The 21,246-nt window shown below is 41.6% G+C and overlaps 1 protein-coding gene across 1 annotated transcript in view; it reads left to right on the plus strand.

Moving 5' to 3' along the window:
* Positions 1-584: 584 nt before the first annotated feature.
* Positions 585-21,246, plus strand: part of ATP10A (ATPase phospholipid transporting 10A (putative)) — a 190,628-nt gene continuing 169,966 nt past the window's right edge. The window contains 1 exon segment of the mRNA XM_047086853.1: positions 585-1,051. Within this exon segment, the coding sequence (XP_046942809.1) occupies positions 585-1,051 (467 nt within the window).

Genomic DNA, 21,246 nt, shown 5'->3' on the forward strand with positions numbered 1-21,246 from the left:
CATGGCTCATTTGGATTTTGATTCTAGCTGATTCCAGAAGGAGGCTCCTAACCCGGGTCCCCAAACTGTTTCCTAGTCCTGGGCCCAGGAAGCAGGGCTGGCCCAAGAAGAGCCTGGCAGCTGCCAGGGAACTGCGGTGCCTTTTCTCTCACAGTCTGCAGCTTCCTCTCTCCTACCGGAGACAAGGCGCGTTCCTAACGTTGTGGGACTGAACTGATGCTTCTGGGAAACGAAACCAAACTGCTCTAAGTTTCCAGCTCGGGCTTTTTTTCTTTCCCGCTGTCTACGGTATCTCCAGCCCTGGCGCGGCGCGAGGCGGGGCCAGGAGCTGCGGCGGCGGAAATGGCCGGGAGGGCGCCAGTACAAGGGGGCTCTAGGCGGCGCGCGCCCCGCCCCGCCCCGCTTGCGCCCTGCCGCGACTGCGGACCGGCGGGCTGGGCGGGGCGGGCGCTGACCGCCGTCTCCTTGCGTCCCGCAGGCTGGGAGCTCGCGCCGCCGCGCCCGAGCCGCCGGCGATGATCACCTAGGAGGCTGGCGCGGTCAGGCGCGAGCGGCGGAGGAGCCGGGCGCGGCGACACGCGGCCATGGAGCGGGATCTGGCGGCGGCGGCGGCCCAGGAGCCCGGGTCCCCGGGTCGTCGCCGTCGTCGGCGGCGGCGTGGGGACGGCAGGACGCGCGTGGTGCGCTCCAACCTGCTGCCGCCCCCGGGCGTCGAGGACTCCGCGGCGGGCGCGACCAAGGGTGCGCGGCGGCGGCGGCGCGGGGGCACCCAGCACCTGGCAGACAACCAGCTCAAGACCACCAAGTACACTTTACTGTCCTTCCTGCCCAAGAACCTGTTCGAGCAGTTCCACCGCCTGGCAAATGTGTACTTCGTCTTCATAGCGCTGCTCAACTTCGTGCCGGCGGTGAATGCCTTCCAGCCCGGCCTGGCGCTGGCTCCCGTGCTCTTCATCCTGGCTGTCACGGCCTTCAAGGACCTGTGGGAGGACTACAGCCGCCACCGCTCGGACCACGAGATCAACCACCTGGGCTGCCTTGTCTACAGCCGGTGAGTTGGGCGCTCGGAGCAGTGGAGCGCGGGGTCAGTTCAGGGCCACGGCTCTCCGATAACTTGGTGTTGGGCTCTGTGTGAATGGCACCGGGCGGGGTGTGCCCAGAGAGCCGCTCGAGTGGGGGCGAAGGGTCCGACTTCCATTGCTCCTGGGAGCGCGGGGGGTACCCTGTCCCTGATTGCTTGGCACTGAGATGCCGTGTCCGAACCAGAATGATCCCAGGGCTGGAATCCAGCGGCCGCTGGGCGTCCTCATCCCCACCGCTCCCGCCTTTTAAGTAAAAAGGAGGGAAATCCATCCCCCGTCCCCCCACCGCCCCCCTCCGTGCTCTGGTTTGAAGTCCTAGCCCCAGTCTTCCATGAGGCTCTCTAGGATAGGTTATTTAACAAGTTTAGCAACCAACACAGGTACCTAAAGCTCAGGCTTAGGTAACATCTCTTCTTGGAACAACAGTGAAACTGCCACCAAGTTTTGGTGTGACCAGCACAGACATATTAAAAAAGCAGAGGTAATAATAGCAGCTGCCATCCATTGATGTGAGCTGTGAGCAGGCCACCCACTGAGCACCATTCCATAGTTGACTGTTTATTGTTAATTTTCTAAAAATTAGCCCGTTTCTAAACGTAAAGACTGAGGCTTTGAGGGGTTTTCCAGCCCTGCCCATGGTTGGTATTAGGGAATGTCGTTCCATTGGGTTTTTTCTCACTCCCTGCACCTTCCCAGAGTTTTGGACCCTCAGGCTCGGAGTGACTGGTGTCTTTTCTCCCTTTAGACTATCCATCCCCAAAGAGCCACTCCAGATCCATCTTGGAGCTGTGCCCAGTAGCTGAGCCCACCTCAACAATCCAACCCCTCAGGAAGGCAGATGGTCTGGACTTCTCTCCAAAGCTCATCCCATCTTTCCCTCCTCTTCACTTTGCTTGAGTCCTGGTATAGGGGGCTGATGTGGGCCGCTGAGTTAAGGACATTACTCTTGTCTGGCTTCTGTCACATGTGAGAGGCTTCTAGGAAATACCTTGTGCTCTCAGTGGCAGATTGTTCCCCTAAAAGATGGGAGTCATGGTTATTCCTACTTTTTAGGATAACTTAGATGCAGAGTTGTATTTCTGACCCTCCCAGCAACATTGGTTGTGCTTCATACTTATTTTACAAATGAGTAAACTGAGGTTCAGAGAAGTTAAGTAACTTGCCCAAGGCCACACAGCTGCTATGTAATGAAGTGGTACTAGAATTTAACCCAGGTCTTATCAGTTTTACAGCTTTTCCAACATTGGTGGTGCTTGTGCTTCTTAAATTTATATAAAAATTACTTGAGGAGTTTGTTAAAAATTACAGCTCTCAGGCTCCCATCGCCAGTGTTTCTGACCAAACTCATCTGGGATTGGACCCAGGAATCTGAGTGTTTAATTAGCAGAGAAGTGATGCTTATTTAATGATGTCTCATACTTTGAGTAATGCTCTCTTGTTCTCAAGGGGCACCCACTGCCCAGTAGGCAAGCATGATGTGGATAGGGCTGTGGGATTTCCTGGCTCTTGTTCACAAGAAGCCTGAGATTAAGAAGGGAGGGGGCATCTATTACACAGACATCCTGTGTCCCTAGTGTGAGGATTCTGGGAGCTGTACATCTGTCTTCTGCAAGACAGAACTCTGGTGGGACTGTCACAGGTTTGAGTCTTCACACACACCACTTCCTGTTATTAGTGAGCCAGTAGCTCCGGTAGCCTCCTTTTCAGAAATACTTAGGCTTCAGGAAATATAGTATATTTTCAGTTGACAGAGTGTTTTTAATCCATTAAGTCATTTGACCCTTAAAACCATCATCACCCCAAACGTGCAGATGAGAAAATAGAGTGGGACCCAAACGCAGTTCTCTCTACTTGACTTCAAAAGGTTTCATAGGATTCTGAAACCTTCATCTTCCCCTTGGACCACACCTGTCCATGTTCTCCTTACCTTCTACCCTGACCAGACTGGGATTCTTAAATAATCAGTACAGCCCTCAGGGGCAGGTCCTCAGAGATAATGGTGCTTTCAGGAGAAGTTGCTAAATGTCTCCCAGCTCCCAAGTTGAATTTCTTGAATGCTTTCCTGGGCAGAGAAGGGGCCCTCTCCTTAGGAAGGTCCCATGTGCAAGAGGGGTGGTAGCTGTTTGTGGAGACGAACACTATCTGGAGGACAGTCATCCTTGTTCAGAAGCCAAACTCTTCCAGGCCTAGAAAGTCTGTGATTGGTGTTTTTAGGACTGAGCTGTGAGTAATGTGGATTTCTGAGCCCTCCCCTGTCCTCTGAGAATGGTGACTTGTGCACCCATTGCATTCCAGGCTGTGTGTAGCTGCCTTGAAAGTTCTGTGCTTTGACTCAAACCAGTGCCCTGAGTTGCTCCTCACCATGTCAGGCCCTAGCCACACCCTGGGATAGAAAAGGAGGAGGCTGGGTCTCGCCCGGAGCTTACTGTGGGGACTGATTGCACTATGCAGGACGTGTCCATGGGCTGGGGCCAGGACAAGGCTCCTAGCCTAGCATTGCAGGATGCAGGTGAGGAGAGGCCTCCCAGAGGAGGGCATGAGTGAGGACCAGGGAGGATGTGGCCAGACAAGGGGCAGGAAGGGCAGATGCCACAGTTGAGAGAACACAGGATGGTGGTGGTGGTGGTGGGGCACGTGACAGGGTCAGGGCAGCCTAAGACTGCAGCCAGGCCATAATTTTTTTTGGGGGGAGGGGGGGGTAAGGTGCATTCTTGAAGCCCAGGATCTCAGGTGCCTGGCATTGGGACCAGCCAGAGTGGCCCAGAAGATGACTTATTTTATGTCAGGCCAAAGTTTGTTCCGTGCCTTTGGTTACTAGAGAGACAATGGGAAGCACAGTTGTGAGCAGTCAGGGTCTGTTCTGTGCTGCATCATTTCTCTGGTTGATGTGCAGAGGGGTGTTTAGTCAAAGCATGTGTAAATGCAGAGCATGAGCAAAGTTTAGTTGGGGAAGCCTTATCTGCTGATACCGTCTCTGGATAGTGGCTTCTTTTGGACATGTCTGTGTTATGACTGTAGCCTGCAGTGTGTCAGTTATTTATGTGGTGTTTCTCTCAGTAACATAGTCCTAGGGTTCCTTCTTTATGAGAATCCCCATCAGACTTGTGAGAAATGCAACTTCCCCAGCCCCCACCCCATGCTTTCTAGCCTGTGGAGGTGGGAAAGCTGGTGTCTTCATCAAAGCTTTGTTAACACACAGAAGTTTGAGAAGCAGTCCTTTGCTTCCATGTCCTGAGCCCATTGTATCCTCTCACGGATTTCATACTGTGGTATTTAGAAAAATTCTCCTGAGCCATGCTCAGTGGGATGAGAGAGATAGAGAGGTGGGTGATCTTGGGGGTCGGGTCCTATCAGTGACCTCCCAGCTGGTAGAAATGGTCAGTTTGAGCATCACGCATTTGTGGTCTAGTGGGTTGGGGAGGGTGTAGAAAGGTCTTCTTGGTCATACAGACCATTTTGGTGCTGGCTGCGGCTGGCCAGAGGGTCCACAGGTGGAAAGAAAGGGGGCTTACTGAGCAGCCATCTGGGACAAGGCTGGTGTCACCAGAGGCCTGGGCTGAGAGGGGAACAAATGGTTGAAGGGTGCAAGATTGGCAGGGCTGAAGGAGGAGAGGACATGGGAACACAGAATCAGCCTGGAGAGTGGTGATGGGGCAGGAAAGCAGAGAATAGTTGTCTGAGAAGGACATTGATAAGGAAGTTGAAGAAGCAACATTCCGAGAAGGGAATATTGCCCAGGAGAGCCAAAGGGAAGAAGCAGGGACCATGCATGTAAGAAAGCACTCTCATCCTTGTCTTCACTTTTAAGGGAAGTGGGTAATACTTCATTAAACAAGAAAACCTGCTCCCTGCTCCCAGAAACAGAGCAGATCTCCTAAGGGTACAACTTGAGGTGGGGGTGCTGCATAAGCCCCCTGCCTCACCTGCACTCTGTTTCCTAAGTTGTCAAGTGGGCTGTTGAACCCAGGTCTGCATTCCCCTTCTGGCTCCCTTGTCCTGTGACCCTTTGCTCCATACTCTGCCTGAGTCATTGTATAATGTTCCCCCCCTTTTGCCTCCATTCCCTTTGTAATGACTTAAATATAGTCTTTTTAAAAAATTTTTTTAATTTAATTTTTTAAATTTACATACAAATTAGTTAGCATATAGTGCAACAATGATTTCAGGAGTAGATTCCTTAATGCCACTTACCCATTTAGCCCATCCCCCCTCTGACAACCCCTCTAGTAACCCTCTGTTTGTTCTCCATATTTAAGAGTCTCTTATGTTTTGTCCCCCTCTCTGTTTTTATATTGTTTTTGCTTCCCTTCCATCATGTTCATCTGTTCTGGGTCTTACAGTCCTCATATGAGTGAAGTCATATGATATTTGTCTTTCTCTGACTAATTTCACCTAGCATAATACCCTCCAGTTCCATCCATGTAGTTGCAAATGGCAAGATTTTATTCTTTTAATTGCCGAGTAATACTGCATTCATCCATCGATGGCATTCATCCATCGGTGGACATTCTTCTTTATCCATTCATCCATCGATGGACATTTGGGCTCTTTCCATACTTTGACTATTGTTGATAGTGCAGCTATAAACATTGGGGTGCATGTGCCCCTTCGAAACAGCATACTTGTACCCCTTGGATAAATACCTAGTAGTGCAATTGCTGAGTTGTAGGTTAGTTTTGTTTTTAATTTTTTGAGGAACCTCCATACTGTTTTCCAGAGTGGCTGCATGAGCTTGCATTCCCACCAGCAATGCAAAAGAGATCCTCTTTCTCCCCATCCTTGCCAACATCTGTTGTTACCTGAGTTGTTAATGTTCGCCATTCTGACAGGTGTAAGGTGGTATCTCATTGTGGTTTTGATTTGTATTTCCCTGATGATGAGTGATGTGGAGCATTGTTTCATGTATCAGTTGGCCATTGGCATGTCTTCTTTGGAGAAGTGTCTATTCATGTCTTTTGCCCATTTCTTCACTGGATTATTTGTTTTTTGGGTGTTGAATTTGGTAAGTCCTTTATAGATTTTGGATACTAACCCTTTATCTGATATGTCATTTGCAAATATCTTCTCCCATTCCGTCGGTTGCCTTTTAGTTTTTCTGATGGTTTCCTTCACTGTACAGAAGCTTTTTATTTTGATGAGGTCCCAATAGTTCTTTTTTGCTTTTATTTCCCTTGCCTCCGGAGATGTGTTGAGTACGAAGTTGCTGTGGCCAAGATCAAAGAGGTTTTTGCCTTTCTCCTCAAGGATTTTAATGGCTTCCTGTCGTACATTTAGGTCTTTCACCATTTTGAGTTTATTTTTGTGTATGGTGTAAGAAAGTGGTCCAGGTTCATTTTTCTGCATGTCGCTGTCCAGTTTTCCCAGCACCACTTGCTGAAGAGACTGTCTTTATTCCATTGGATATTCTTTCCTGCTTTGTCAAAGATTAGTTGGCCATACGTTTGTGGGTCCATTTCTGGGTTCTCTATTCTGTTCCATTGATCTGAGTGTCTGTTCTTGTGCCAGTACCATACTGTCTTGATGATTACAGCTTTGTAGTATAGCTTGAAGGCCAGGATTTTGATGCCTCCTGCTTTGGTTTTCTTTTTCAAGATTGCGTTGGCTATTCGGGGTCTTTTCTGGTTCTATGCAAATTTTAGGATTTTTTTGTTCTAGCTTTGTGAAGAATGCTGGTGTTATTTTGATAGGGATTGCATTGAATGTGTAGATTGCTTTGGGTGGTATCTACATTTTAACAATATTTGTTCTTCCCATCCAGGAGCATGGAATATTTTTCCAATTTTTTGTGTCTTCTTCAATTTCTTTCATAAGCTTTCTATAGTTTTCAGTGTATGGGTTTTTCACCTCTTTGGTTAGATTTATTCCTAGGTATTTTATGGTTTTTGGTGCAATTGTAAATGGGATCGATTGCTTGATTTCTCTTTCTGTTGCTTCATTGTTGGTGTATAGGAATACAGCCGATTTCTGTGCATTGCTTTTATATCCTGCAACTTTGCTGAATTCATGACTCAGTTCTAGCAGCTTTTTGGTGGAATTTTTTGGGTTTTCTATATAGAGTATCATATCATCTGTGAAGAGTGAAAGTCTTAGAAGAGGCTAAGACTTCCAATACTATGTTGAAAAACAGTGGTGAGAGTGGACATCCCTGTCTTGTTCCTGACCTTAGGGGGAAAGTTCTCAGTTTTTCCCCATTGAGGATGGTACTAGCGTTGGGTCTTTCTTATATGGCTTTTATGATCTTGAGGTATGATCCTTCTATCGCTACTTTTTTGAGGGTTTTTATCAAGAAAGGATGCTGTATTTTGTCAAATGCTTTCTCTGAATCTATTGAGAGGATCATATGGTTCTTGTCCTTTCTTTTATTGATGTGATGAATCATGTTGTTTTGTGGATATTGAACCAGCCCTGCGTCACAGGTATAAACCTACTTGGTCATGGTGAATGATTTTTTTACTGTATTGTTGGATTCAGTTGGCTAATATCTTGTTGAAGATTTTTGCATCCATGTTCATCAGGGAAATGGGTCTATACTTCTCCTTTTTAGTGGAGTCTCTGTCTGGTTTGGGAATCAGGGTAATATTGGCTTCATAGAAAGAGTTTGGAAGTTTGTCTTCCATTTCTATTTTTTGGAACAGCTTCAAGAGAATAAGTGTTAACTCTTCCTTAAATGTTTGGTATAATTACCCTGGAAAGTCATCTGGCCCTGGACTCTTGTTTTTTTGGAGAGTTTTGGTTACTAATTCGATTTCCTTACTGGTTATGGGTCTGTTCAAGTTTTCTATTTCTTCTGTTTCAGTTTTAGTAGTATATATGTTTCTAGGAATTTGTCCATTTCTTGCAGATTGTCCATTTTATTGGCATATAATTGCTTATAATATTCTCATATTATTGTTTTTATTTCTGCTGTGTTGGTTGTGATCTCTTTCATTTTGATTTTATTTATTTGGGTCTTTCCTTTTTCTTTTTGATCAAACTGGCTAGTGGTTTATCAATTTTGTTAATTCTTTCAAAGAACCAGCTTATGGTTTCATTGATCTGTTTTGTGTTTTTGGTTTCAATAGCATTAATTTCTGCTCTAATCTTTATTATTTCCTGTCTTCTGCTGGTTTGGGGTTTTATATGCTGTTCTTTTTCCAGCTCTTTAAGGCATAAGGTTAGGTTGTGTACTGAGATCTTTCTTCCTTCTTTAGGAAAGTCTGGATTGGTATGTACTTTCTTCTTATGACTGCCTTTGCTGCGTCCCAGAGGTTTTGGGTTGTGGTGTTATCATTTTCATTAGCTTCCATATACTTTTTCCTCTTTAACTTCTTGATTAGCCCATTCATTCTTTAGTAGGATGTTCTTTAGTCTCCAAGTATTTGTTACCTTTCCAAATTTTTTCTTGTGGTTGATTTCGAGTTTCATAGTGTTGTGGTCTGAAAATATGCATGGCATGATCTCGATCTTTTTGTACTTGCTGAGGCCTGATTTGTGTCCCATTATGTAGTCTATTCTGGAGAACGTTCCATGTGCTCTGGAGAAGAATGTATATTCTTAATATATCTGTTAAGTCCATCTGGTCCAGTGTGTCATTCAAAGCCATTGTTTCCTTGTTGATTTTTTTCATTAGATGATCTGTCCATTGCTGTGAGTGGGGCATTGAAGTCTCATACTACAATGGTATTACTATCAATGTATTTCTTTATGTTTGTGATTTATTGATTTATATATTTGGGTGCTCTCACATTTGGTGCATAAATGTTTACAATTGTTAGGTCATCTTGGTGGATAGACCCCTTGATTATGATATAATGCCCTTCTGCATCTCTTGATATAGTCTTTATTTTAAAGTCTAGATTGTCTGATATAAGTATGGCTACTCTGGTTTTCTTTTGTTGACCATTAGCATGATAGATGGTTCTCCATCCCCTTAGTTTTAATCTGAAGGTGTCTCTAGGTCAAAGTGGGTCTCTTGTAAACAGCGTATAGATGAATCTTGTTTTCTTATTCATTCTGTTACCCTATGTCTTTTGATTGGAGCATTTAGTCCTTTGACGTTTAGAGTGAGTACTGAAAGATATGAATTTATTGCCATTATGTTGCTTGTAGAGTTGGAATTTCTGGTCGTGTTCTCTGGTCCTTTCTAGTCTTTGTTGCTTTTGGTCTTCATTTGTCTTTTTTTTTTTTTTTCATCTTTTCTCCCCTCAGAGAGGCCCCCTTAAAATTTCTTGCAAGGCTGGTTTAGTGGTCACAAACTTTTTTGATTTTTGTTTGTCTGAGAAACTTTTTATCTCTCCTTCTATTTTGAATGACAGCCTTGCTGGATAAAGAATTCTTGGCTGCATATTTTTTTGATTCAGCACATTGAATACATCCTGCCACACTCCTGCCACACTCCTTCGTGGCCTGCCAAGTTTCTGTGGATAGGTCTACTGCAAAACTGATCTGTCTTCCCTTGTAGGTTAAGGACTTTTTTTTTCCCTTGCTGAGTTCATGATTTTCTCCTTGCCTGAGTATTTTGTGATTTTGACTATGATATGCCTTGTTGATAGTTGTTTTTTGTTGAATCTAACAGGAGTTGTCTGTGCTTCCTGGATTTTGATGTCTGTGTCTTTCCCCAGGTTAGGAAAGTTTTCTGCTATGATTTGCTCATGTAACCCTTCTACCCCTATTTCTCTCTCTTCGTCTTCTGGGACTCCTATGATTCTGATGTTGTTCCTTTATAATGAGTCACTGATTTCTCTTATTCTTAAATCATGCTCTTTTGCCTTAATCTCCCACTTTTTTTTTCTGCTTCATTATTCTCCATATTGAATAATGCCCTCTATAGTGCCCTCTATATTGCTGATTCTGTGTTCTGCCTCATCCATCCTTGCCGCCACGGCATCCATTCAAGATTGCAGCTCAGTTGTAACATTGTTTATTTCATCCTGATCAACTTTTACTTCTTTTGTCTCTGTGCAAAGGGATTTTAATCTGTTTTCAACTCCAGCTAGTATTCTTATTATCATGATTCTAAATTCTGGTTCAGACATCTTGCTTGTATCTGTGTTAGTTAAGTCTCTGGCTGTCGTTTCTTTCTGCTCTTTCTTTTGGGGTGAATTCCTTCATTTCATCATTTTGAAGGGAGAAAAAGAATGAGGTTAAAAAAATTAAAATTAAAAAAATTTAAAATTAAAAAATTAAAAACAAACACACAAAAAGAAATTGAATAAATGATGCTCGATCCTAGGTGTGTTTTGGTCTGGCTGTTGAAAGGGGCTTGATAGATTAGAGAAAAAAGGGGAAAGAAAAAAAAAAGGAAATTGTTTGAAACTTTGAATAAATGAATACGGTGAAGTAGAGTAAAATGTAATGATGGAGGTAAAATAGAATTTGAAAAAAATTTACACAAAAGTAAAAAATATAGTAGAAAAAATTAAAGAAAAATATTTTTAATAAAAATAGAAAATAAAAATGAGTTTCTTCTCTTTCTGTATTTAAGAAATGAAAAGAAACAAGAGAAAAAAAAATGAAAGAAAATTGAATAGATCGACCTACAGACTGAAATATGACTGAAATTACTTTGTTTTCCCCTAGAAGTCAAACTATGAAGTGCTTTAAATTTTTTTTTGTTTTCAACGCTTTTTATTTATTTTTGGGACAGAGAGAGACAGAGCATGAACGGGGGAGGGGCAGAGAGAGAGGGAGACACAGAATCGGAAACAGGCTCCAGGCTCCGAGCCATCAGCCCAGAGCCTGACGCGGGGCTCAAACTCACGGACCGCGAGATCGTGACCTGGCTGAAGTCGGACACTTAACCGACTGCGCCACCCAGGCGCCCCTGAAGTGCTTTATAGTCCATAAACTAAGCAGGTGGAGAGACTTCTGTTCCTGAAGAGTGAGGTTGGCCCAGTTGGGCGGGGCTTAGTGTAATGGCTCCATTTTCCACTAGATGGCGCTGCTTAGCTTTCTGGGGTGGATTGTTGTGGCAATTGTAGGTGCGTGTGCGTGGGAGCAGTGAAAATGGCATCACCCAGCTACCCAGTTTCTAGTATGGGAACTCTGTCCTCCCCAATCAGCAGTCGCGCACCTGTCCTTTGTCCTCGGCTTCCTTCCACTCCCCACTTTTACACAGTCTGTGACCAAGCCCCAGGCAGACCCTCCCTCCTGAGTTTTGTCTCAGATGCATCTATTTTTCCCGACCCCTTACTTCTAAGGGACTGTGTCTTTGACCCATTCTGCCCCTCTGCAGGAGGGTCTCACCAAGCAATGGCTGGGTGTGGGCCGCATCCAGGAATGTTTGCAGGACCGTGCTGCTACTGATGCCCAGAGACGGGCTGGCACCCGACCCAGAAAAAGTCCATGAGATAGTGTAGCAGCAGCATCTTAGGGATTATGGAAAATCACAATACACATCTGGTACCAGGCTTCACCCTGAACGACGTTGCAGCACCAGTGGATGTGGTTGTTCTCCCCGGTCCACTGGGGCCTTGCCTTTGGGGTACCCACACAGCCTCTACCAGGTATTCTCCCATCAGGGGAACTGCCTCTCCCCATGTGGCCAGAAGACACCTGGACTCAACTCTCTTCCTGGGGATTCACTCTTCCCACCAGAGCACTGCCAGGTATTGAGCTGAGGAGTTTCAGACTCTGTGCTCCCCCTGTTTATAGTATTAATGGAATTTAAACCCTCTCCTTTCTCCCTTTTTAGTTCAGGCCCTATGGCTGTTTCTACTTTTCCACTTTCTCTTCAGCTGCTTTGCGGGGGGTGGGGGGGGTGCTTTTTCCAGAGTCTTCCCCCCCCCCATCATCTCTCTGCACGCAAAAGCAGCTCCCTGCCCTCTGCGGCTTCTCTCCCCCAGTTCACCTCTACCTGCTGTGTACCTGCTGAGTTCTGTGGTTCATGTTGTGCAGATCGTTGTATTAATCCTCAGATCAGTTTTCTAGGTGTGTAGGATGGTTCAGTGTTGGTCTAGGTGTATTTCATGGATGCAAGACACAGAAAAAAACTTCCATGCTGTTCTGCCATCTTGTCTCCTCCCCCCTGTAATGACTTAAATGACTTAGTCTTAATGACACCTTCCAATGTCTGTCTCCAGAATGGTGGAAACAGAGTTTCTGCATGAAATAATCTGAGATGACTTTTTCCAGAATCATTTGGGCTCTGTACTTGTATTTGAGTATGGTGCCTTGGTGTCTTTCCATTATCTTGTGGGAAAACAGGTAATCAAGGGGTACTCTAATGCTTATCTTGGAATTGCTCTAATTTTGTCTGTTCCCTTTCCTTTGATTCTCACTTCATTTCCCCAGCTTACTGGGTTTATCTGTCCCAACCTGCTTACCCTGGTCTTCATGATTTGTTTTTTCAGAAGAGCCTGAAATGAGACCCAGCAAAGTTTTCCTTTTGTTTTCTGTTCATTTATCTTGTCTTCCTTCTCCTTCTTTCCCTTTCCTGGGCAGGAAACATCTTGCCTTCATGTCAGCAGCAGAAACATCTTTTCCCTGGAAGTATAGCAACTTTATCTTATTTGGAGTAAAAGATTCACAAAAGCAGACACCAGGATAAGATCCAGGAGACAGGAACATGCTCAGATAATGAATGTCCTCTTTAAGGCCCCTCACACATGCCAGGCTGGGGGACACTTGGATAATATTTGGACATTGCCATTCACCTGGTTTTTAGAAGTTGTTTTTCTTTTGACACCTGCCATGTGTCATTTGTGACTGCACTCATGGTTGTCAAGTTGTAGAAAAAGACCCTTTCTTTCCCTACAATCTTGGTTGCCTTCAGAAGGCAGTCTTGTTCATGGGGCAGTTCTTTATTACTTGTTGATAGGAGACAAGTGTTTTGTACGTGTAATTCCATCTTAACCTAACAACAGCCATATTTTCACATCCCCACTTTTCACATATGAGAACACTGAGGCCATAACTTCATCTTGTCTTACCAATAGCCCCTTTACTTTTTACATCCCCTCTACTTTTTACACCCCCATTTCACAGATGGGGAAACTGAGGCTTTAAGAAATAGATAGCTTGCCTAAGTTCTCCCTCTTAGACAGCAGCACCACGGCTTAAGTCCACAGTTCTGCTCTGGCTGCACTTTTATTGTTATTTTTGTACTTGCAACCCCTACCTGTAGGAGAAGTAAGCCTCATTTTTTAAAAAATAGTTGAAAATGTTATTAACTTCAAAGTACTTTCTAATTTTCCTTATGATTTCTCCATTGACCCATTAGATATTTAGGAATGTCTTAATTTCTGCATATTTGTGCATTTTCCAAATTTCTTTCTGTTATAGATTTCTAATTTCATTCTATTCGCACATATAGAGAATTGCACTTGTAATGAATCATCCTTCAGTTTCAACAGTTGGCAGCTCATGGCCAACATTGGTTTGTCCTACCCACTCCCTCTTTCCCTTTTATTTTGAAGCACATCCCAGATAGTTTTTTCTGTAAATGCTTCATTATTTATCTTTAGAAAAGCAATGACTCGTTTCATTTCATTTCATTTCATTTCATTTCATTTCATTTCATTTCATTTCATTTCATTTCATTTCATTTTTAAATGTTTATTTAAAACAGAGAGAGCAAGTGAGAGAGAGCAGGGGAGGGTCAGAGAGAGGGAGAGAGAGAATCCCAAACAGGCTCTGCACTGTCAGCACAGAGCCCAATGTGGGGCTTGATCCCAAATCAAGAGTCGGAGGCTTAACCGACTGAGCCATCCAGGTGCCCCTAATTTTTATTATTTTTAAAGATCTTATTTTTAAGTGATCTCTACACCCAATGTGGGGCTTAAACTCAACAACCCTGGGATGAAGAGTTGTATGCTCTACTGACTGAGCCAGCCAGGTACCCTGCAATGTTTTTAAAACTAAACTGCAGTATAATTATTATACCTAAATTTATATTCTTTAATACTATTAAGCCTCTAATCTGTGTTCAGATTTTCACTTGTCTCATAAATACCATATATTTTTTTTTCTATCTGTATGTTTGAATGAGATCCAAATAAGGTCTCACTGTGATTGGCTGATAGATCTTTTAGGTCTCCTTTAATCTGTGGACATCCCCCTCTTTAACCATTTCTTTCTCATTTTCCTCCTTGCAATTTATTTTGAAGAAATTGAGTTATTTATACTGTAGGTTTTCCCTTGGCCTGAATATTGCCTCTTACTTTCCTGTGATATCACGTGACATGTTCTTTGGGCAGTAATTCCTGTTTAGTGTAGATTGGTCTGGATGCTTTGTCAGAACTTCCTCAGGTACAGATTTGGTTTTCTTTTCTTTTTTTGGTCAAAATCACATTCATAGATGGTGTTGTGCACTTCTATCAAGAGGAACATAATATTCCTCTGTCCCTCTTTTTCTGGTGTTAGCAGCCATTGATGACCGTTGCCTACATCCATTAATTTGTTACTGGATGCCAAATGTTGATGATCTAATTCTTTCGTTTATTATTGGGAATACTTTTATCAAAAGACCCTTCGCCTCATCAACTACCTGGTTTCCTAGTGGTACAGATCATAGGAAAAGAGAGATAAGTGCTCAGTTTGGATCCCCAGGATCTTCTGATGGGAACCAATTGGCTTTCTAAAATTTTTAACCTTATTTTGATATAATTTGTAGGAAAGTTGCAAAAATAGTGCAGAATTCCTGTATATGCCTTACCTACCTTCTTCTAACTATAACATTTTACTTAACTGTACTACAGTGGTAAAAACTAAAATTAACATTAGCACGAAGCTATTAAGTTTTTTAAAAATTCAGATTTAAACAGTTTTTCCTTTAATGCTTTCTGGAGTGGGTCAGTTCTTTTGCATATTGATCCTGTATCCTGCCACCTTGCTAATTCATTTATCAGTGCTAGTACTTGCTTTGTGGATTCCTTAGGATTTTCTCTAAACAATCATGTCTTGTTCCTGATATGAGAGAGAAACATTCAGTCTTTTCCCATGAAATATGGTGCTAGCTTTGGCTTTTATATAAATGCCTTTATCAGGTTGAGGAAGTTCCCTTCTATTCCTACCTTGCTGAACTTTTTGTTTTTCTTTTAAATAGAGTGTTAGATTTTGTTAAATGCTATTTTTCATCTAGTGGCATGATCATGTGGCTTTTGTCCTTTATTAAATTAATACAGTGTATCACACTGATTGATTTTCATATGTTAAAACTGTTTTGCTTTTGGGGTGCCTGGGTGGTTCAGTCGGTTAAGCGGCCGACTTCGGCTCAGGTCATGATCTCGCGGTCCATGAGTTCGAGCCCCGCGTCGGGCTCTGTGGTGACAGCTCAGAGCCCGGAGCCTGTTTCAGATTCTGTGTCTCCCTCTCACTGACCCTCCCCCGTTCATGCTCTGTCTCTCTCTGTCTCAAAAATAAATAAACGTTAAAAAAATTAAAAAAAAAAACTTTTGCTTCTTGGGATCAGTCCTACATGGTCATGGAGAATATTCCTTTATAATTTGTTGGATTCAGTTTAACAGTATTTGCTGAACCTTTTTGCATCTCTATATTATAGGGGATATTGGAGTGTGTGGGTATCTTTGGTTTTGCTCTAAAGAAAACACTATATTGGCTTCACTGCTACTATTCTCATTTTTGGAAGAGTTTGTGAAGAGTTGGTATTAATTTTTCACTAAATGTTTGGAAGAATTCAACATTGAAGAGTACTTTAAGCTTTCCTTTGTGGAGTTTGAAAATCACTAGTTCAATCTCAATACTTGTTAGAGGTACATTCAGATGTTCTGTTTCTTAAGTCAGTTGTGGTACTTTTTTATGTTCCTAGGACATCCATTTCATCTAAATTTATCTTATTTGTTGGCATACAACTGTTCATAATCATCCCTTATAATTCTTTTTATATCTGTAAGATTGGTAGTGATGTATCATCTTTTATTACTAATTTTAACAATGTGAGCTTTCTTAATTTTGCTTGGTTATTCTAGCTAAAGATTTTATGATTCTTCTGATCTTGTCAAAGAACCAACTTTTTTGTATTGTTGATTTTTCTCTATTTTTCTATTCTCTATTTATTTCTACTCTAATATTTATTATTTCCTTCCTTCTGTTTGCCTTAGGTTTAGTTTGATCTTTTTATAGGTACTCAAGGTAGGAGGTTAGGCTATTTTTTTGAGACATTTTTTCTTTGTTAATGTAGGTATTGACAGCAATAATTTCCCTGTAGGAACTACTTTAATTGCATTCCATAACACTGGATGTATCATATTTTCATTTTTATTTGTCTCAATATTTTCCAGTTTCCCTGGTGATTTTTTTCCTTGGCCAATTGGTTATTTAGTAATGTCTTGTTAATTTTCACATTTGTGAAGTTTTCAAATTTCTTTCTGTTACTCATTTCTAATTTCATTCGATTGAAATACTTTGTGTGATATCAATCCTTTAAATTTGTTGAGACTTGTTTCATGATCTAATCTCAGAAATGTTCCCTGTGTACTTGAGAAAAATGTATATTCTGTTGTATAGATATCTAGCTGATTTACTGTTCTGTCTAGCTGATTTACTTATTTTAAAACATATTTTTAGTGTTTATTTTTGAGAGAGAGAGAGTGAGCAGGGGTTGAGAGAAGAGGACAAAGGATCCAAAGCTGGCTTTGTGCTGACAGCCGAGTGCTGGATGCAGGGCTTGAACTCATGAACCATGAGATCATGATCTGAGCTGAAGTCGGAGGCTTAACCAACTGAGCCACCCAGGCTCCCTGGTCTAGTTGATTTAAAATGTTATTTACATTTTCTATTTCCTTGTTGATCTTCTGCCTACTGGTTTAGTCATCTTTGAAAGTAGGGTGTTTAAAGTTTCCCAACTCTTGTTGAATTGTTTTTCTCCTTCCACTTCTGTTAGCTTTTGCTTCGTGTGTTTTGGGGCTGTCAGATACATAGGTTTTTAAGGTTTTTATGTGTTAATGATGGATTGATACTTTTATTATTATAAAATGCATTTCTTTGTCTATACCAATTCTTGTCTTAAAATTTATTTTATCTAAAATTAATATAGCTACTCCAGCTTTCTTGGTTACTGTTTCCATGGTATATCTTATCCTTTTACTTTCAACCTATTTTTGTCTTTGAATCTAAAGTGTTTGTCTTGAAGTTGGCATATAATTGAGTTATGTATTTCAAAAATTTTATTCTTGCAATTTTTGCTTCTTGATTGCCTTTTGATTAACATTTGATGTAATTTCTGACAAGGTAGGATTTATGTTTGCCAATTTGCTATGTGATTTCTATACATGTGATTTCTTACATGTTTCTGTTCCATAGACTTTTGTTACTGCTTTCTTTAAGTAAATATATTTTTAGTGTACCATTTTAATTCCTTGTTGTTTCTTTTTTTATATATTTATGTGCTACAGGAATTATAAGTAGCATCTTAATTTAAAATAATGTAGTTCACATTAATACTAACAGTTTCCTAGTGTTTAGAAAATTTGGTCAGTATAATTCTATTTTCTCTCCCTCCTTGGTGCTATTAGTATCCTATAAATTTACATCTTTATACATTATAAGTCTATCAACACAGATTTATAATTATTGCTCTATGGCATTGTCTTTTAAATCCACATAGGAGAAGAGACAATTATGAAAAAATACATTTGTCTTTTTTGCCTCAACTGGTGTATCACCTTCAGGTAACTGCAATGTTGAACAGTTGCTGCTTATTATTTTCAATGGATGCCCTGGGTATAGGGCTTTTCCCATAGAGCGAGGTTCAAATCAGCTCCAGTTACAACACTGCTCTGGGGTTGGGACTTTTTGAGGAACTCTGAACTCCATGTACCTTTTCTGGTGGCATCAGGCCAGGTGATTTTCATAGGTACTATGGAGCTAGGGAGAGGGGGATGGGAATAGGTCAAGTTAAAATACCACAAATCCTAGTATGGTTATTGAGGTTCAACGGTTTTTCTTGAATAAACTCCGCTCAGCTTGTGGCTAGCCTTACTTGTTAAAATCCAGGTTTATGAAAAAGTTAGTTTGGAAATTTTGCCAGTGTTGCTCTTATGGAGGAGCAAATTTATATGGAGGTCCTCATTTGCCATTCTGGCATTCCCACCTACTGGTCAGTTATTTTATACAATTTCCCTTAGCTTGGGTTGGTGTGTTTCTCATGATTAGATTGAGACTGGCTTTTTGGCAGGAATACTACTGAAGTGTTGCCTTCTCACTATATGATATCAGGGTGTATATGATGCCCATATATCTTTTATTGATGACACTAATTTTGATCTCTTAGTTAGGATGGTGTCTGCTGGGTTTCTCCATTGTAGATTTATTATTTTTCCTGTTGTAAAAAATAAGTATCTTAGGGTAGATATTTTGAGACTATGTAGGTATCTTACTTCTCCTCAAAATTTTGCCCTCCAATTTTAGGACCCGGAGGTGGATCTTGCCTGCAGTAATAATTGTGGTGGTGTTCTAATGGTGACTTTCCCCCTACCTCTTTCCTTCTGTATTTATGAAGTAGAATTCTTGGAAGAGCCATTTTTTTTCCTTCTTCATTGTTAATTTACTCATTTATTCATATAGGTGCAGACTAGCAGATGTTTATTCTGTAGGTTGTGATTGAATACTGTTGTAATTTTCGTTATTGCTCACTTTGTTCCTGCTTTGGTGATTGGGAGCTCTCTCAGTCTGGCTTTTCTGTTCCTTGACATGTCCCTAACCTTTCTTGAGCTCTTTCTTACTTTCTTACTCTATAAGATATTCCAGTTTTATCTTCTGTTTTCTTTGCTCTGGTTCTAGAATTAACCACTTTTCCTAAGGGGCATTTAGCTTTTAAAAGTTTGTTATTTACTATGGATTTATTTACTATGGAATTCATAGATTTATTTATTTATTTTTAGTATTTGTTTATTTCTGAGAGAGAGAGAGAGAGAGAGAGAGGGAATGTGCGCACAAGTAGAGGAGGGGCAAAGGGAGAGAGGCAGACACAGAATCCAAAGCAGACTCTGGGCTCTGAGCTGTTAGCGCAGAGCCTGATGAGGGGCTTGAACTCATGGATTGTGAGATCATGATCTAAGCCCCAATGGGATGCATAACGAACTGAGCCACCCAGGTGCTCCTGGAATTCATAGATTTAAGTACAATCTATTGGTTTTGGGCTTATTGTGGTTATTATTGTAATTGATATTCCCTGGTCAATAGGAGCCAATCCAGTTGGCTCTTGAATCTTTTGACATAACCTGCACCCATTTCTTTTGGTCTGTATCCCTGGCTCATATTAAACATTTCCTAGCATACTTCTGGAACCCGAAGGGGCCTTCTTATTTTTTCCCCCAGTTTTATTGAAATATAATTGATATATAGCACTGCATCAATTTAATAGCACAAGAACTTGACTTACATATATTGTGAAATGATTAATGCAATAAGTTTAGTTAACATCCATCATGTCATATAGATATAAAAGCAAAAAGAAAAAAAAGTTTTTTCTTTCTGATGAGAACTCTTAACAACTTTCAAATTTATACAACACAGTTTTTTTTTTTTTTTTGAGAGTTTGTGGGAGAGCAGGGAAGGGGCAGAGAGAGAGAGGGGGAGAGAGCATCCCAAGCAGGCTCTGTACTGTCAGCTCAGAGCCTGATGTGGAGCCTGAACTCATGAACTCATGAGTTTTTGATTTTTGTTTTCCTAATGATTAGTGATGTTGTACACCTTTACGTGTACCTGTTGACCATTTGTATGTCTTCTTTCAAAAATGTGTGTTAAGATCCTTTGTTCATTTTTTTAATTGGATTGGAAGCCTTGTTGTTTTTTAATGCAATTCTTCTGTAGCTTTCAGTGGTTTCTGAAGCCCAGTGTCCTGGTTTTCCATGCTGTGGTGTAGCTGGATCCTCTTCTAATGGTTATTTATTACTGTGATCATGAACTCTGCAAGTTCCATCTTCCTGGAAGGGGTCAGGTATCTCCTGTCTGGGGGCAGCACTGCCTCCAGATGTGCTTGCAAATACTTAGCTATCACAATGACTGCTGGTCTTCCTGGTATTTGGTATTCATGGGCCAGGGTGCCGAATGGTATGTGATATACTTGCTTTGCTCTGGATAGTCCCACCCTGTACAGAATTGTCCTGCCACCAAGGCCAGTTTAGGCCCTGGTTGAAAACATTTTTGGGAGACTTTTAAAGTAAGCTCTTATCTGTGTTTCTGGATTACTTGGGAAGATTGAGTAGGGGCTATGTAACATTAGGATCCTGCCCTTCACAATGGATTGCTCCAGTTGCTTGTTGAATCCCTGAAACAGGGGAGCCCAATGTACTTACTTGTACAAGACTTACCTTGCTATATATATAGTGCATTGAAAAAACTAATAGGAAAAAATGGAAATGCTATGTTGATTTTGCTTTTTTAGAATACTCTTAGCTTGGCTTTCCTTGTTAGTTTGTTTTGCATTTTCCCGGAGTACAGTTTGTAGGCATTGCCTTGGATATACACTCTGTGGTTATTTTTTCCCTGGGAATACCGTGTTTTGAAATACTTTGCCTACCAAACTATTTTCATTAGGTAACAACAAATTCTTCTGCCCATTTTAAGCCAAAGAGGGATAATTAAAACCCCTTCAGTAAGGTTTGAACCCTTGCCAACAGTTAGATGTGACAATAGACGCTGGGCAGGCTGCATCTCTCTTCAGCTCAGTGTCCTCATTTAAATAGGAGGGAGATTAAGTGAGATGATGCACAAAAGGTTGGAGCAATGCCAGGCAGGCAGGCAGGTGTTGAAGAGGTTATCCATAACTCATTATTATGATTACTACTACTACTGTTATTTCTATTGTTATTCAGATTTTTTTGTAAAAATGTTTCCTAACATTGTTTGTTACACTGAAATTGATGTACTTTCAGCTCAAACAAGGAACTTTAAGTGTCATCTAGTCTGTGTGGTTTTATCATGGGTAAATGGGCAGTTTTTGGAAAGCATTTCGAAATATTGAAAGTACCTCATGGACTCCTGATAATCTAGGGATACCCTCGGTTGGCCCAAGTGTCTTCATAGAAATGCACTTCACTGGAAAAGCATTATAGAGAAATAGCAAAATTAAGGCATTATTTGCTTAGTAGAAAGCAGTGTGGTGTATTTTATGCATCTGATTGGATTTGGTAATAATCCAATTTTATTATTGGATTTATTATTTTAAAAAAGATTTTAAAAAAGCACATCAGGAGCACCTGGGTGGCTCAGTCAGTTGGGTGAC

The sequence above is a fragment of the Lynx rufus genome, unplaced genomic scaffold (assembly GCF_022079265.1).
Source record: "Lynx rufus isolate CCGP_SWC_20201006 ecotype Redwood Valley unplaced genomic scaffold, mLynRuf1.p SCAF_21, whole genome shotgun sequence".
Taxonomy (NCBI): Eukaryota; Metazoa; Chordata; class Mammalia; order Carnivora; family Felidae; genus Lynx; species Lynx rufus.